Here is an 18,933-nt window from a genome sequence, read left to right as displayed (position 1 = left end):
AAATACTTCTCACTGTTGTGACCTCCATTTTAGGGTTTTAGTTAATTCCATGTCTTGGTAAGTTGGGAACCCCCAAAAACCACCACAAGTGTATTTTGCACATTGTGGTTCATCTTAAATAAAATAGGGATGCTGTTCATTCCTACACAGCTGTTATTTCCTCTTCTCAGGGTTTTATACTAATCTTCCCACCAACATGATCGGGAAAGAGGTGGTGCCTTACCCTGTCAGGGGACTCAGTGATCACAACATGGAGGTCAGGGTGGAAGAATTCCTATATGGTGGTCAAGAAGCAGAGCCAGGCAGCAACTCTGAAAGTGGCCTCTTCTTTCATCCAGACTCACATTCCCTGGGATGGCTCCACACACTTTCATTGGTGATCTTGCCCCTCCCCCTCAGATAATTCTCCTTGGAAAAACTGTTCTCAATCCACTAAGGGTGTGCTATGAGAAGATCCTAAGTTCTCAATTCCATCATGCTGACTGCCATGATTCAGCTTCTCAATACCTCATAATTTTCATCCTCCACTGGTGAGTTCTGTCCTCTTTAAACTTTGAACTTCCATGCTTACTGGGACAGGCCTTAAAGTGAGACAGTATTCTGGTTGTCAAAGGATACAGAATATATTCAACAGTTACTGAAGAAGAAGTTTTAAAACAGTTCTTCTTAGAATGTGGTCTGTAAAATTCTCCCCATATCTGTCATCTCTCTCTAGTTCATCATGTCTAGAGAGACTCACTAAGCCTAGAGGACTGGGAAATACCTTCAGTGATTCAATCAACTCAGCAATTCCCAGCCTAGCTCTCCTGAAATCTGGCTTTAATGCTGCTCATCCCTCAATCCAGGATAAATCATTCAATTGGTTTTGATCTCTGAATTTTTCTTTGGCAGGTGGCTAACTAGTAGCCTCTGTGACTTTTCTGTATGTGTTTAGGGCCAGGGTGGCAGATACCCTTTCCCTCAAATTTGTCATTTGTAATGAAGGTAGACAATTCCTGCAAGACCCCTCATTTGTAAGAACACTGCTCCACCTGTAATCCTGAGCTTCACGAGCATGCTCCTGCATAGTGGGAGCAATTCTCTCATCGGTGAACTGACTCCTGCCTGGGTCTCAAGTACAAGAACTTTTCATATAGTTTCTCATTCCAGGGATGGACTGTGTGTAGCTTTTATTTCAGGTATGTGGTTCTCTGGGGGACAGGGCAGCCCAAGTGATTCAGATTCCCACTAGGAGAAGGCAAAGTCTTAAGCAGCAGTGGTGTCCACACAACAGAGAAAGCCAACAGTCAATACAGCAAAACAAAACTGACAGTAACAAGGACAGGTCCAAGCTCCACTTCCTGGGGGCCTCCCAAACAGTTCAGGCTAATCAACTGTCCCACTTATCCAGAGGGCTCGCTCCAGTTCAATGGGGGCTCCTCAGCCATTGGTTCACAGTGCCTGTGTTTCCACTAGTTTGGCTATTTGTCCCTGTCCTTTTCCCAATCATGGTCTCACTATCTCTTGCTCATACAATCACTCCTCTCTCTCACAGATTGGACTCCTGGAGCTCCACCTGGGGCTTGGTGGTGGATCTCTGCATAGGCTTCCATCAGACACTGGATGAGAGTTCTATCATGACGGCCAGGGTGTTTGGCCATCCGATCACCAGAGCAGGTCAGCTCAGGCACTCTCTTGACCATTGCCAGTAGTCTATAGTGGAGGTATCTTTGTGGATTTCTCAGGACCTCTCTAGCACTCTGCTTCTTCCTATTCCCCTGGGGTCTTTTTCATGGTATCTCTCTTCCCGTTCTCCTACTCAGCTCCTGATCCAGCTAGTACCTCTCACTCTCCTAAGCTCTCTTTCCCCTGACCCTTGTCCTCCATTCTCCCCGCCCCCGACCCCCAGTTTGCTCATGTAGATCTCATCCATTTCTCTGGCATTGAGTGATCCCTGTGTCTTTCTTAGGGTCCTATTTACTAGGTAGCCTCCCTGGAGTTGTGAGTTGCAGTCTGGTCATCCTTTGCTTTACATCTAGTATCCACTTATGAGTGAGTACATACCATGTTTATCTTTCTGAGTCTGGGTTACCTCACCCAGGATGATTTTTCTAGTTCCATTCATTTGCCTGCAAACCTCATGATGTCATTGTTTTTCTCTGCTGAGTAGTTCTCCATTGTGTATATGTACCACATTTTATTTGTCCATTTTTCAGCTTAAGGGCATCTAGATTGTTTCCAGGTTCTGGCTATTACAATTAATGCTGCTATGAACATAGTTGAGCATGTGTCCTTGTGGTATGATTGAGGATTCCTTGGGTATATGCCCTAGAGTAGTATAGCTCTGTCTTGAGGAAGATTGATTCCAATTTTCTGAGAAACCACCATATTGATTTATAGAGTGAGTGCACAAGTTTACATTCCCACCAACAGTGTAGGAGTGTTCTCTTTGCTCCACATCCTCTCCAACATAAGCTGTCTTTGGACAACCCCAACATCCACATTGTAGGGAAAAGGGATCAGCTAAAGAAAGCTACTCTGACCTAAGGGACCCTTAACCAGTGGAAAAAAAACACATCCTAGATCTGGGACCTGAGCCAGTGAGAGAAAAACTTTATCCCTAAAGCTAGAAACAAAGAAACATGCCCTGACTCTGATACCAGTGCCAAATAAACACACTATCCCTAGATTCAGAGCCAGTGAAAGAAATATGCCATGGCCTTAGAATTAGAGCCAAAAAGCTAAGAAAAGCCAGTGAAAGAAAGACAGTTTGGCCCTGAAATCAGGGACATCTCTGCCCCTGACCAATGAAACTAACTAATCCCTGAGCAGAAAACCTTGTCCCTGGAGAAACCCTATGCCTAAGAAATCGTATATAAACCACCTCCCTGTTTATTTGTCAGCTGTTCTTTCCCAACCTGGTGGAGGCAGCCACTCTTTTGGATTTCTCCTTCCCAAATAAATCTCTTTCTCAAAAACATCTTGTGTGTGAAGATCTTCATTCACTGGGGGAGAGAAGATAAACCTTGCTAAGATGTCCTGTAGAGGACTGAGCACAAAAAACCTTGCAGAGACATTCCCTTAGGGGGCTAAGTAAGGCGGAGAAGAACAGAACCTTGCTGATACATACCAAGGCAGAGCAGAAAAATTAACAACTTTTCACTGGAGCCAGAGTAGATTGGTAAATTTCTGGAGGGGTTTCCACTTTAGCAGAGTAAAGCAAAAGAAGTAACATCTTGGGCCTCAGAAGAAGCAGAGCTCTGCTGGGAAGCCCTGATAAGTGGGGGCTCAACAAAGCTCAGTTGTAGCAGTTCTCCAGAGGATAGCAGGATTCCTATATCTTGCTGGGAGACCATCCCCCACTACACCACAACTCAAGGTATAGCTAGAGCTATCCTAGCAGCTCAAGGTATAGCCTGACTGTATGAGCATTCAAAATACCATTTCTTTTACAGCTGAATTGTTCCATTACAGCTCCAGCCACCACAGCTGTCTTAGCAGCTCAAAGTATAGGCAGACTCCCCAAGTAGTCAGGATACCTGCACCTTGTCACCCCCAGAGTTGCAGCAGGTACTTACATACCTCATGTATGAACTGTTAGACCATGTGAAGGGCCTGGACCTGCAGATTCAAAGATGCAGGATCTCTATGACACAAGGCAACAACGAAGGTTATCCAAGAGGAGTCACACTGAGGGCCCAGTATTGACAGTGTAGCAGAAGCTAGAGATCTCAAAGCAGAACAATGACTCATTGTAATGATCACTTACAAGTTAAGATGTATGGACTAAAAGAGTGTACAGTGTGACTCTCTGTATCACACTACAGCTTCCACTTTGTGACTTTATTTTTGTATATTAGTTAGTTTGGTGTGGGAGACCAGCCCCCACACTTATTTAACCCAGGAACTCTTGAGGATTGAGGAATAAGAAACTTAGTTAGAAATAGAGAAGAGAGAAACAGAAAACACAGGATAGACTCGGGTGGGCCTGGATCCTTATCCGAAGGGGCCCTGACTGTCTCTGCCCCAGGGTATTTATAGAGATGCCTAGGGGTAGAGCAAAAGACCTGACCCCACAGCAGAGCCAAGTGCAGATCATTTCAGACACCTGCACTCAGGTGGTCCTAATCATCCTCAATGCGGACCTGTTGGGTAAAGCCTCAAGGAACCTGAAAACAGGCACCCACAGTTTGGTTGTCTTTGTTTTGATTTTTTTGTTTCTCTTTTGAATTTTGTTTTGTTTTGTGGGAGAGGTTGTAAGGGTGGAGGTGAGATATGAAGGGTCAGGGAGATGGATGGATCTGGATTATGATGTGAAACCCACAAAGAATCAATAAAACACTGAATTAAAAAAAAGAAGTCAAATTTCTTGAGTTCTTTATATATTCTGGATATCAGTCCTCTGCCAGATGTGGGGTTGATGAAGACCTTTTCCCATTCTGTAGGCTGTCACTTTGTCTTGTTGACCGTATCCTTTGCTCTACAAAAGCTTCTCAGTTTCAAGAGGTCCCATTGATTGATTGTTTTTCTCAGTGTCTGTGCTACTGGTGTTACTTTTAGGTAGTGATCTCCTATGCCAATGCGTTCAAGACTACTTCCTACTTTCTCCTCTATCAGGTTCAGAGTACATGGATTTATGTTGAGGTCTTTGATCCACTTGGACTTAAGCTTTGTGCACGATGACAGATATGGATCTATTTGCAGCCTTCTACACGTTGATATCCAGTTGTACCAGCACCATTTATTGAAGATGCTTTCTTTTTTCCATGGTACAGTTTTGGCTTCTTTGTCAAAAATTGTATGTTCATAGGTGTGTGGATTAATGTCAGGGTCTTTAATTCAATTCCATTGGTCCACATGTCAGTTTTTATGCCAGTACCAAGCTGTTTTTATTACTGTAGCTCTATAGTAGAGCTTGTGGTCAGGGATGGTGATGCCTTCAGAAGTTGTTTTATTGTACAGGATTCTTTGGGCTATCCTGGGTTTTTTGTTTTTCCCTATGATGTTGAGTATTATTCTCTCCAGGTCTGTGAAGAATTGTGAAATTAGACATCAAAATGCCCAACAGTCCAACTAAGAAATGGGCTATTGAGATTACAGGATCTGCTGTGGGTCTTAGAGAAGGGGAACGCTCCTGGTGGGGGTGGAGTGGATCCTGCCTGATGGCCAGAACCTGGGGCCAAGTTGGGCAGGTCTTCCCCAGAATGGCTGGTGCCCAGGGATGGGATCTAGGCTGAGCCCAGGCACTCACCTCTTGTCTAGATTGGAGGTCCGGGGCAGCAGAGAAAAACAATGACATCATGAGGTTTGATAGCAAATGGATGGATCTAGAAAAAAATCGTCCTGAGTAAGGTAACCCAGACTCACAAAGACAAACATGGTATGTACTCACTCATAGGAGGATACTAGATGTAAAACGAAGATGACTAGACTGCTACTCACAACTCCAGGGAGGCTACCTAGAAAACAGGACCCTAAGAAAGACACAGGGATTGCCCAATGACAGAGAAATGGATGAGATATACATGAACAACCTAGATGTGAGTAGGGTAATGAATGGCAAGGTTTGAGGGAAAGAGAGCTTAGGGGAATGGGAGATCCCAGCTAGATCAAGAACAGAGAGAGAGAACAAGGAATAAGAGACCATGATAAATGAAGAGCACATGAGAATAGGAAGAAGCAAAGTGCTAGAGAGGTCCACAAAATCCACAAAGATACCTCCACAATAGACTACTGGCAATGGTTAAGAGAAAGCCCAATCTGACCTACTCTGGTGATAGGATGGGCAAACACCCTAATTGTCATGCTAGAAACCTCATCCAATGACTGAGGGAACCAGAGGCAGAGATCCATGGCCAGGCCCCAGGTGGAGCTCCAGGAGTCCAATTGGCAAGAAAAAGGAGGGTTTGTATGAGCAAGAATTGTTGAGATCAAGATTGGAAAAAGCACAGGAACAAATAGCCAAATGAATGGAAATACATGAACTATGAACCAATAGCTGAGGAGCCCCCAACTGGTTCAGGCCCTCTGGATAAGTGAGACAGTTGCCTAGCTTAATCTGTTTGGGAGGCATCCAGGCACTGGGACTGGGACCTGTCCTCAGTGTATGAGCTGGCTGTTTGGATCCTGGGGCTTATACAGGGACACTTGGCTCAGCCTGGGAGGAGGTGACTGGACCTGCCTGGACTGAATCTACCAGGTTGAACTCAATCCCCAGGGGAGTCTTTGCCCTGGAAGAGTTGGGAATGTGGGGTGGGCTGGGGGGAAGGTGGGGTGGAGGGGGTGGTGGGAGGAAGGAGAACAAGGGATCAGTGGCTGATATGTCAAATTAAATTAAATTATAATTTAAAAAAAAGAAGTCAAGCATTTCATCACAGAAAGAGAAAGAAACCAAATCAGCCTTAACGCTGTATTTCATTGTGTGCGGTGGTTAATGCCTGCAGCTCATGATAGCATGGTTATTGGCTCTGGAGGACTTCTTATATACAGGAAGGTTATTGTAAACAAAGTTTCAAGATCCTGTCTAGAAATAAGTCAAAATAATTATGTTTTCTCCGTGTGTGTAATAAAAGTGATATTGGGCCTGTATTAGGAAACAGAGGCAGCAGGAATGCTGGGTGTTTGATAGATATGTCTTGGCATACCAAATGAGATCTCATCTCCAAAACCGAAACAAACTCAATAAGACTTCCTCAAAGTCCACATCCTTAAATATGATCCCCTCCCCAAAGGTCTGACTCCTAACCCTAGGAAGATATCATGATAGCTAAAAGTCTCTTCAGTAAATAAAGCCCAGGACCAGATACATTTAGCACAGATATCTACCTGCCATTCAAAGAAGAGTTAATGCCCATCTTCCTCAAATTATTCCAGAAATTAGAAACAAAGGATCATTGCCCAATTTATTTTATGAGTCTAAAATTACACAGATACTTAAATTACACTCTAATTCACTTATGAACACTGCTGCAAAAATACTCATCAAATAATTACAAAATGAGTGCCAGAATATTCAAAGAATATTTACCATGATGAACTAGACTATATCCTAGATATGTAGGGATGGTTCAATATGCAAAGATTAAAAAATGTAATTGACAGTATAAACTCCCAAAAGACCAAACCTCAGAAAGACACAAGCCACATGATCATATCATTATATGGAGGGAGACCTTTTTTCACTATCTAACACACTCCTTTATGAGGAAACTCAGGGAGAGATTGGCACACAAGTGACATACCTAAATACAATAATGGCAGTTTAAACAAGTCCATAGTCAACATCAACTTAAATAAGAGAAACTTAAACAATCCCACTAAAATCTGGAATGAGACAAGGTTTGACTCTCTCCATATCTATTCAATATAACAACTGAATTCTTAAGGAGATCTTAGGGGAGCAGGAGATCCCAGCTGGATCAGGAACAGAGAGGGAGAACAAGGAAAGAGAGACCATGCTAATGAAGACCCCATGGGAATAGGAAGAAGCAAAGTGCTAAAGAGGTTCCCAGAAATCCATAAAGATACCTTCACAATAGACTACTGGCAATGGTCGAGAGAAAGCCTGAACTGACCTACTCTGGTGATCGGATGGCCAAACACCCTAACTATCACAGTAGAACTCTCATCCAATGACTGATGGAAGCAGATGCAGAGATCCATGGCCAGGCCCCAGTTGGAGCTCCAGAATCCAATATGCGAGAAAGAGGAGGGACTGTAGGAGTGAAAATTGTTGAGACCATGATTGGAAAAAGCACAGAGACAAATAGCCATATTAGTGGAAATACACGAACTATGAACCAATAGCTGAGGAGTCCCCAACTGAATCAGGCCCTCTGGATAGGTAAGACAGTGGATTAGCTTGAAGTGTTTGGGAGGTCCCCAGGCAGTGGGACCAGGACATGTCCTTCATGCAGAGCTGGCTCTTTGGAGACTGGGGCCTGTGCGGGGACACTTTGCTCAGCCTGGGTGAAGGGAGGAGGGAACTGGAGCTGCCTCCATTGGATCTACCAGGCTGGACTGCATCCCCAGGGGAGTCCTTGCCCTGGAGGTAATGGGAATGTGGGGTGGGTTGTGGGGAGGGGGGCAGTAGCAGGGAGGACAGGGGAATCTATGGATGATATGTAAAATTAGATTAAATTATAAAATAAAAAATAACAACTGAATTCTTAATTACATCATAAGGCAACTGACAATAAAAGGGATACAAATTGGAAAGGAAGAAGAAAGAATATTTACTTATAGAAGATAATATAATACACATGAGTTAGGTAAACAATTCAACAAAGAAATTCCTATAGCTAATAAAAACTTTAGAAAATTAGCTTGAAAAAATATAAGGGAGTGAAAACTTTGGTTGGGATGCATTGAATGACAAATCTATTTTCAGTAATATTATAATAATAAAAAAATAGTTTACCGATGTACAAATGAGAGACAGACTTGGAAAAAAAATCAGAGAAAAACACTTTCAAAGTAGCATCCAATAGTATAAAATATCTTGGGGTTAACGCTAACCTAGCAAGTGAAAGACTTCATAAAAACTTCAAGTCTTTGAGGAAGAAACTGAAGAAGATATCAGAAAATGATCTCCCATGCTCATGAATCAGTAAGATTAACATCTAAAAATGGCCATTCTACAAACAGCAATGTATGGATTCAAAGCAATCTGCTTCAAAAATTTCAATACAATTTATTCCATAAATTTAAAGACCATTCAAGCTTCATATAGAAACACAAAAATCATTGGATAGCTAAACAATTACTAAACAGTAAAAGAACTGCTGGATGTATCACCATTCCTGATTCCAAATTGTACTTCAAAGCTAATAAAATAAAAGCTAATAATAAAAGTAATAAAAGAATATGGTGACCTTCAGGCCCTGACTGCTGCTGAAGGCTATGTCTGGGCCAAAGGCCCCACTGCATTCAGGGTCTTTGCCCAAACTTGACTCTTTGAACAGCTGAGCAACAGTAAGTAAACCAACAAGTAATCATTGCTTTCTCCGTCAACCAGTCATACAGACTCTAAAACAGTATTTCTGTTTGTCATTGGCTTCTGGTGAGAGAGTTCAGGCAAGTTCCTATATCACCAAAATTCCTGTAGAACCCTACCAACCTTGGAAAACACTTAGTCTTGCATGTTTTGGATTATAAAAAACCCACATCTCCTATCTTCCTGGCTGTCTTCACAACCTGGGATTAGGGTGAAAACCTATTATGGCAGAAAATAAAGCTTCTTTAATTTGACTCAAAATATTTGGGTTGGTGTTCTGTACTTCAGTGGGGACATCACTACCCATCTTGGCCCCTTTCATGGAATTGTGACATATTTCTTCATTCCTAGTTTGTCTGAACCACTTGTCATCTGCCTGGATTAGGTTGTTGAAGTCTCTCATCCTCTTTAATCATTGGAAAATGTAGTACTACGAGGAGCTTTAATGAATTTCATTTTATATTTTTTATTTTATAATTTAACTTAATTTTACAAACCAGCCATGAATTCCCCTGTTCTCCCTCCTCCAGCCAACCCCGCCCTCCCACCAGACCACCCCCCATTCCCATATCCTGCAGGACAAGGACTCCCCTGGTGATTCAGCTCAGTCCAGGCAGGTCCAGTCCCTTCCTCCCTTCCCCCAGGCTGAGCAAAGTGTCCCTGCATAGGCCCCAGGTTCCAAACAGCCAGCTCATTCACTGAAGACAGGTCCCGGTCCCACTGCCTGGGGGGCTCCCAAACCGTTCAAGTTAATCAACTGTCTCACTTATTCAGAGGGCCTGATCCAGTTGGGATCTCCTCAGCTATCATGAATTTCTTTCCTGACAGACATAATCTTTCTTAACTCCATTGTGAGGAAGCAATCCAATTGACCAATGTTTATTTTGATCAATCACCCCCCTAACACTGTTATTTTCTTCTAGACCTGTTGAATTAAGGACACAGAATCTCAAAGTGGCTGAGAGGAATCTGAGCTTCAGTTCAATGGAATGTTTGTTGTGGCTCCAAACAGGAGCACTCCCCATACAACCAATCACACTGGAATCAAAACTTCCAGGCCAGAAGAACTGAAGGTCATGGAAACAGGAAGAAATTTTTTCCCAAGAGGTCACTAGGGGTCATAGTGAGTGGTATTATTTCCTTTTTTACCACCTGGTGCCTGGACCCATGGATCTGGGCTATGGAGAAACCTGCCTACTAAGGTATCCTTAATCAGCACTCTGGGGTTGCTGCGATGTAGTGGGTAGCCATTCCAGCTTTGATCTGGAAGTTCCAATCCCCATTGAGGCTCTGGTAACTGCCATGCCTACAAGGCAGGCTGAGAGAGCCCTCTGAAGACCTGAGATCCAGATGGGTGGGCTCTCTTGGTTCCTGGACCCTGGAGGTAGACTGAGCAGAGTTCTCCAGAGAACACTGCCAGATCGTGCTACACCTTTCCCAGACCATGTAACCTATCCCTTCACTTATAAGTTACCACAAAATAAACCTACTTTTAACTACATGGAGTGGCCTTAATAATTTCACCAATACTGCTACTTCATTGGCTTTGTAACTGTGTCTTGAAAGTTCATAACAGCTGCTTCATCAACAGGACCACTCTCTGTCAGCACCCTCTGCTCTTTGGACCCCTTGACATGCTCTTCCAGCACCCACCCAAACAACAGGCTTTTCTGCTCTGACATTCCAGCATGATGGAGAAAAGCTCCATCATTCTACAGACCAAGAACCTACCAGGAGGTTGTTGAACCTGGTACAACCAGTGGAATCCATGATTGTGGGCCCGAGTTGCACCTCTCTGTCTGAGAATTTAGTATCTTGGTCAGAAGCTATACTGTGTGGAATACCATGAGAGCTGACAATGCATTCTATTAGTCCCTGTGTGGTAGTTTTGGTAAAATCATTACAGGCAGGTAATGCAAATATATAACTAGAATAAGGATCTACTCCAGAAAAGGCAAAGTAGTGTCCATTCCACAGAGGAAGTGGCCCAATGTAGTCATCCTTTCATGACTTGGTTGGCTGGTCAGACAGGGGAATGGTGACATATCCGGGGCTCTGTGTTGGTCTCTGTTGTTGGCAGAGCTGGCATTCAGCAGCAGGTGTAGCAGCAGCTATAACCAGGTCACTCTTGATGAGTGGATACCCATGTTGGGATTCCATGCATAACCCCTATCACAGCTACCACAGGTACTTTGATCATGGGCCCATTTGGTAATAATGAGGATAGCTTATTAAAGAGTCTGACTGTATACTAAGTGAGTCATCCTATTTACCTTGATTATTGAACTCCTCCTCTGATGAAGGCAATTTTTATGAGCATTTACAGAAGACAAAAGAACTTCACATTCTCTGCTCCTTAGCAGATCTGCCTAAATACTACTTCCCCAAATGTATTTCCATATTTCCAGTTTTCCTTTTTCCTTTTTTTTTCTTCTCTTATACAGTCCCATCTGATCATAGTCTCCCCTCTCTCCACTCCACATATATGCACTACTCCTCTGTTTCCCTTCAGAAAAGCAAAGGGCTCCTGGGAAGATGAAATGAACACAAGATAACAAAATGTAATAATAGTAGGCACAAACCCCCATATCACGGCTGGAAGAGCCAACTCAGAAGGAGCCAATATCCAACAAAGAATTCAGAGACTCCCCACACTCTTGCCGTTAGGATTCCCACAAACCCCTGAGCTAAACAAGCACAGTAAGTACACAGAGGACTTAGTACAGACCCATGCAGGCTTTGTGATTGCCTCTTCAGTGTCTGTGAGCCCCTAGGAACCCTGTTTAGTTGACTCTGTAGGTTCTGTACCCTTTGTGTCTTTGATGCCTCCTACAACCCTGACTTCCCCTCTTCCTTGAGGTTCACTGAGTTCTGCTTAATGTTTGGCTGTGGATGTCAGTGTCAGCTCACAACACATGTTGGAGAAATCCCAACTGATGTCCATTGGACTGTGTCAATCTCTGAGTGTAACAGAATTCATTAGGTATTGTCTCACTGATTGTGTATGTGAGTGTGTGTGTGTGTGTGTGTGTGTGTCAGCGAAGACACTGCACCAACTTCTACAGCTGAGCACAGCTGGATGGACTAAAATGGCCCTTATCAAACAGAAACACCACTGGACTGCATAAGATGTTTTACAATTTTTATTCATATGATATTTTATTTATTTGAGATGGATGTGCCCATGGAGAAAAGAGGAGGACTGAACAAAGGGTCCTCTGCAAGAGCAACAATTGCTTTTGCCAGCTGAATCATCTCTCCTGTCCCAAACGCTGAGTTTGGAGAAAAACTTACTTCATTCTCTTTCCTTCTCTTGTAATCAAACATTCATCTTTGTTTTGTCCTTTCTGAGTCCTTGACCATATTTTCTGCTCAGTTCAATCCAGTTAGGTTTTTCCAAAGAAACCCTGTTGTAATGTGCTTGGTGCCAGCAGTTAAAATGAATTTCAGATTCTAACTCCTTAGACAAAAATCAAACCAGTACAATAACATGGTAGAGGTTGCATAGATTGTACCAGAGTCCATGGCTCCCCGTTCTTCAACCTGACATTGATTCCTTTACATCTGTATTAAGCCTCAGCGACCATGCTGTCATTCCCTAGTTGCACTGGAAATTTTCTACACATGCCATAGTCTACCTAGGTATCATTGCTAACACCACGACTGCTGCTTCTGGGAGACAAGGGTAGGACAAGGTTTGCCAGGTCCTAGGATCGCTTCAAGCATTTAATAGGGTATTTCAAGAAAGGGCAGTGAGCAGGCATGGAACCATAAGCTTCAACCACTAAGTGGGGATATAAGCCCACCATTGTCTTCCAGTCTGAGGTCTCAGAGACCTCAGAAGCATGAGCTGTAATGAAATCCAGTGTCTGGGTTTTCAGCTGCCCTGAGCTGTGGAGGTCAGCCAGGAAGAGTATGGGCAGCATTCTCCACAGAGAGGTCCCTGAAGAGGGCATCCTCACACATGACCTTCAAACGTTCCAGGCCATACTTATCAGCAGCTGCCAGCACAGCAGCTGCCATACTGTCCAGGTCTGGTGCTGTTCCTGTGTAAATGAAATCCATCATTACCTTGAAGACTTGTGGCTCCAGGTCAGGGATCTCAAAGCGGTTCTTTCTGCTCTCCTCCATGTCATGTTGAAACATGGCTCTGAAAACTGGAGAGCGAGCTGCTAAGATGGCCTTGTGAGCCCAGAATTCCTGGCCAGCTACCACTAGGCAGCAGTCTGTGAATTGGGAATTCTTCCACAGCTCTCCTAGCTCATCTGCCAATGTGCATCTGGGCACCAGAATTCCCGGCTTCTTGTTCTGGTCAGAGAGGCTCAAAGAGACCTGGGCCATGCTCACCTTGCAGGCAAGGGTGAGCTGGTCATCTGGAAGAAGCATAAACGCACGGGAGAAGAGAAAATCTCGAAGAATAAACTTTTTGTAACCCCAGTCCTGGCCTGGCACGAATCTAAAGGCTCTTGGGCTCCTTATGACTTTGGTTTTCTCTCCTTCGGCACTTATGATCCAGAACTGGAACTTTGCCCAAACACGACTCTTCAGACAGTTGAGCAACACTAGGTAAACTGACAGGTAACCTGCACTTTCTTCATTGACTCCGTTCGGGTATACTCTCAAACACCATTCGTCATTGGCTCCTATTGAGAAAGTTGGGCTTGTAATGCTTTGCCGCACTTCCTCAGCAATAAAAGGGAAGTTGCTGATGGTCCACCTATAGGAGAAATCCTGAACACTGATTTGTGTGTGGTCCCATCTCTGGGCTATCTCATCTCCTGCCATGTCTCCTTGAGGAAGTTTGAATGCTCAACTGGATCCAAGAAGAAGAACTAGCAATTGTTTTCTCTTCACCCTGTGAAACGCAATAACAGACAGGATTTTGATTTTTAGTTTTTGTTTCTCATCTGTTTCCTCTTCTACAAGGCTGGAAACTTGGGTGTCTGATATTTTCTATACAGACTTCAATGCTAATTTCAGAGAACACAGTCTAGACTACTAGATACACTTACATCACTCCATTATTTTCTAGATTGAATCTTAGTTCAGTAAGTAACTAGTTTTGACAATTATACACAGCTTTTGAATAGTTTTGCTCATTCATTCTATTAATTCATATCGAAAATGTTGCACTAGGTTTCTCTAGAAAAACAGAAAACATACAAGGAATATATATATATATATATATATATATATATATATATATATATATATATATATATATATATAATCAAATGGGATTTATGAGAATGACTTTGGACTGCAGTCCTGCTAATCCTACATTACCTATGAAGGGAAAGTCCAGTATTACAGTACTTACTCGGTGCTGGATGTTGGATGTGTCCACTGGTTTTCAGTATATGCTAGAGTTCTAAATACTCTCTATTGCCAGGGAAGGGATGGACTTGCTGCAAGGTGAGGGCAAGCAGACAAATAGCAAGAGCTTCCTGCTTCCACGTCCTATTATAGGCTTCAAGCAGAAGGTGTGGCCTAATTTAGGGTGTGTCTTTCAGACTCAAGATCAGGATTAAAGGTGTATGTCTTCAGGCCCTGAGATCTGGAGTAAGTGTTTGTGTCTTTTTACCTCCAAAGTCTGTACTTGAATTGGATCTACCCACATCAAATGAAGCAAAAGACTTCTCACTGTTATGACCTTCATTTTAGGGTTTTAGTTAATTCCATGTCTTGTTAAGTTGGGAACCCCCAAAAACCACCACAAGTGTATTTTGCTTATTGTGGTTCATCTTAAATAAAATAGGGATGGTGTTCATTCCTAGACAGCTGTTATTTCTTCTTCTCAGGGTTTTATACTAATCTTCCCACCAACATGATCGGGAAAGAGGTGGTGCCTTACCCTGTCAGGGGACTCAGTGATCACAACGTGGAGATCAGGGTGGAAGAATTCCTATGTGGTGGTCAAGAAGCAGAGCCAGGCAGCAACTCTGAAAGTGGCCTCTTCTTTCATCCAGACTCACATTCCCTGGGATGGCTCCACACACTTTCATTGGTGATCTTGCCCCTCCCCCTCAGATATATCTCCTTGGAAAAACTGTTCTCAATCCACTAAGGGTGTGCTATGAGAAGATCCTAAGTTCTCAATTCCATCATGCTGACTGCCATGATTCAGCTTCTCAATACCTCATAATTTTCATCCTCCACTGGTGAGTTCTGTCCTCTTTAAACTTTGAACTTCCATGCTTACTCTGATGGGCTTTAGAAATGAGACAGTATTCTGGTTTTCAAAAGGTGCAGAATATATTCAACAGTTACTGAAGAAGGGGTTTGAAACAGTTCTTCCTCGAATGTGATCTGTAAAATGCTCCCCACATCTATCATCTGTCTAGTTCATCATGTCTAGAGGGACTCACTAAGCCTAGAGGACTGGGAAATACCTTCAGTGATTCAATCAACTCAGCAATTCCCAGCCTAGCTCTCCTGAAATCTGGCTCTAATGCTGCTCATTCCTCAATCCAGGATAAATCAATCCATTGGTTTTGATCTCTGAACTTTTGGTTCCTCATTTAGGAACCTTTGGCAGGTGCCTAAATAGTAGCCTCTGTGACTTTTCTGTATGTGTTTAGGGCCAGGGTGGCAGAAACCTGTAGCATGAATCTTAACAGTTCTTATTAATAAGATCAAACCTGAAGCCAGTTATTGGGGTAAATGCTGCAAGGTCAGAGTACCAGAACAAGCCACAGCTATCTCACCTTGCCAATTCCTCAGTTGGTCCCGTTTCCTCAGACTGGAAGCTTCTGTGTCCTCATCCCAATGGCTCTCAGCTGAACTGCTACTAGAAGCCTGAATGCTTAACCAGCCAAAAGCTTAACCAGCCAAATGCTTTTAGTTTCTGGTCCTCACTCCTTATAAACCTTTCAGCTTTCTACCACCACTCTCTGGGATTAAAGGCTGCTTTCTGGGATTAAAGGCGTGAGTCACCATACCTGACTGTTTCCAATGCGACATTGAACTCACAGAGATCTAGAGGGATTTCTGTCTCTGGAATGCTAGGATTAAAGGCGTGTGCTATCACTGCCTAACTAGTGGCTTTTCTGTTCTCTGACCCCAGATAAGTTTATTAAGGTACACAATACTTTGGGAAACACAATACCAGAAACCCCTTACCTCAAATACGTCATTTGTAATGAAGGTAGACAATTCCTGCAAGACCACTCATTTGTAAGAAAAGTGCTCTACCTGTAAGTTCTGAGCTTCCATGAGCATGCTCCTGCAGAGTGGTAGCAATTCTCTCAATGGGGAAATGACTCCTGCCTGTGTCTCAATTACAAGATCTTTTCTTACAGTTTCTCATTCCAGGAATGGAACATGTGTAGCTTTTATTTCAGGTAGGCCATTCTCTGGGGGACATGGCACAGCCAAAGTGATTCAGATTCCCAACAGGAGAAGGCAAAGTCTTCAGCAGCAGAGGTGTCCGTAAAACAGAGAAAGTCAACAATCAATACAGCAAAACAATACTAACAATAACATGTAGAAAGACTTGCAGAAACACACACAGAAAGAGAGAGAGAAAGAGAGAGAGTGAGAGAGAGAGAGAATGAGAGAGAGAGAGAAGAGAAAGAGAGACAGAGACAGAGACGGAGAGAGACAGAGAGAGAAGAGACTTTTGAAAATGGATTTAGGAAAATAGAAAGTCCTTCTTAGCCAGCTGGCAAACACCTGAGGTATTTGGGATTCCAGTGTAGTAACTAGCCTTTCTCAGTGTGGGCTTTTAAGCAAAATTCCCATATTCTGGGTTGACAAACTTTAGTTAAGAAGACGTTAGCCTGAAGTGGCACTACAGAAGTGAAAAGTGGTACTATATTTCAAGCAAGGTTTGAACATTTAGAGATATTCCTAGAACTATGGTCTTTGGTGCATTAAGCCTTTGTTTTATCTGTGGTAGGGGTTACTGTTTTTTGTAGACAATTGCTGTGTTGTACAACTAGAATGGTACTTCCTTCATGGAGACAGTTGTGCTTACCTATGTGGGACCTCTAATGTCTGGGCCCTGTTCCACACGTGGGTCAGTGCACCATGAGCATATGGTACCTCACAGGCTGAAAGAAGCTGTTGGGTCCCCTGGATAACTGGATAACTGCAGTTACTGACTGTTGTCAGCTGACCTACTAATGAAGTGAATTGGATGACAGTCTTCTGGAAAGGTATTCAGCACCTTTGACTGCTGAACCATTTCTCCAGACCATCACAGTTACTTTCTTAAAGAGGATGGAACAGCTCTGAAGGACTAGTTCCTTTCTAAATCATTGGCATCTGAAATATTTTAGCAGGAATTCAGAGGTAACATGATTTCATTCCTATTTCTTTCTTTCATTTGTAATTGCTTTCCACTCTGCATGTCTGGCTCTCGTAGAAGTTGCTCTATGGACCAAGTTAGACCTTAGACTAGCAGAGTTGAGTCAGCCTCTCCCTTCAGACTACTCTGATCAATGCCATAGACTTTCACATCATGCGTGGTTCATGAATTTCTCTTTAATCACAGTAAACACACTGTTAATCTTAAACAAATGATATTGAAAGGTTACCTATAACATTAATTTAGTGAACAGCAAGACTTTTTATTCATCTCAATATTAATTGAGTCAAAATATTTGAGTCAAATTACGTAAGCTTTATTTCCTGCCATATTAGGTTTTCTCCCTAATGCTTGGACTGAGAAAATAGCCAGGAACATAGGAGAAGTGGGGGTTTTATAACTCCAAAAATGCAAGGCTAAGCGTTTTCTGAAAGGTGGTGAGAGTGTTGCAGATGCCGGTGGGTGAGGACACTACACAAACTTCCACAGCTGAGAACAGCTGGATGAACTAAAATGGACACCGTCCAACAGAAACACCAATGGAATCCACAAGGTGATTTGAAAATTTTTATTTATTTGATCTTTTATTTGGGTAGATATTGTCTACATAGATGGATGTGCCCGTGAGAACAAGAGGAGGACTGAACAAGGGTCCTCTGCAAGAGCAACAATTGCTTTTGCCAACTGAGTCATCTCTTCAGTCCCACACACTGACTTAGGAGAAAAAAATGTTTTCTTTCTCCTCTACTTCTCTTGTAATCAAATATTCATGTTTGTTTTCTCCTGTGCAGAGCTTTTGACCATATGTTCTGCTCAGTCCAATCTAGACTAGTTTCTCCAAAGAAAAGCTGTTGTAATGTGCTTGCGGCCAGCAATTAATATGAACTCCAGTTCACAATTCATTGACAAAAATCAAACCAGTACAGTAACAGGGTAGTGTATAACATAGCTCAGCACTCTCCCCACCCCCCTTTAACCTGACAACCACCTGATTTACAGCTGTATTATAGCCTGAGACACCATGCTGTCTTTCCCCAGTTTCACTGGAAATGCTCCACACATCCTATAGTCTACCCGGGTGTCATTGGTAACAACAATGGCTTCTGGGAGACAAGTGTAGGTCACAGCTGACCAGGTCCTAGGATTGCTTCAAGTGTTTGAAAGGGGGCTCCAAGAAAGGGAGATGAGCTGAAGCCAGGGAACGGTATGCTTCAGCCACTAAATGGGGATATGAGCCCACCATTGTCTTCCAGCCTGAGGTCTCAGAGACCGCAGAAGCATGAGCTGTAATGAAATCCAGTGTCTGGGTTTTCAGCTGCCCTGAGCTGTGGAGGTCAGCCAGGAAGAGTATGGGCAGCATTCTCCACAGAGAGGTCCCTCAAAAGGGTAGCCTCATACATGACCTTCAAATGCTCTAAGCAATACATGTCAGCAGCTGCCAGCACAGCAGCTGCCATGCTGTCCAGGTCTGGTGCTGTTCCAGTGAAAATGAAGTCCATCATTGCCTTAAACTTGTGGTTTTTATCTCTCAGTTTGTTTATATGGTGTATTACATTGACAGATTTTCTTATGTTGAACCATCCTTGCATCACTGGGATGGAGCCTACTTTTTTATGTATCTGTTGAGATTTGCTTTGTGACCAAGCAT

At 43.1% G+C, this 18,933-nt stretch overlaps 1 protein-coding gene across 1 annotated transcript; it reads right to left on the bottom strand.

The window, feature by feature from the left end:
• Window positions 1–11,803: 11,803 nt before the first annotated feature.
• LOC131913782 (speckle-type POZ protein-like) lies at window positions 11,804–13,759 on the bottom strand. Its single transcript, XM_059266564.1, is given in 4 exon segments — window positions 11,804–11,860; window positions 12,032–12,058; window positions 12,733–12,895; window positions 12,897–13,759. Coding segments are annotated over 4 exon segments (1,110 nt in total).
• Window positions 13,760–18,933: the final 5,174 nt, after the last annotated feature.

Source organism: Peromyscus eremicus, chromosome 6, assembly GCF_949786415.1.
Source record: "Peromyscus eremicus chromosome 6, PerEre_H2_v1, whole genome shotgun sequence".
Taxonomy (NCBI): domain Eukaryota; kingdom Metazoa; phylum Chordata; class Mammalia; order Rodentia; family Cricetidae; genus Peromyscus; species Peromyscus eremicus.
Note: the sequence above shows the minus strand (reverse complement) of the source record. Positions and strands in the feature narration are given on the sequence as shown.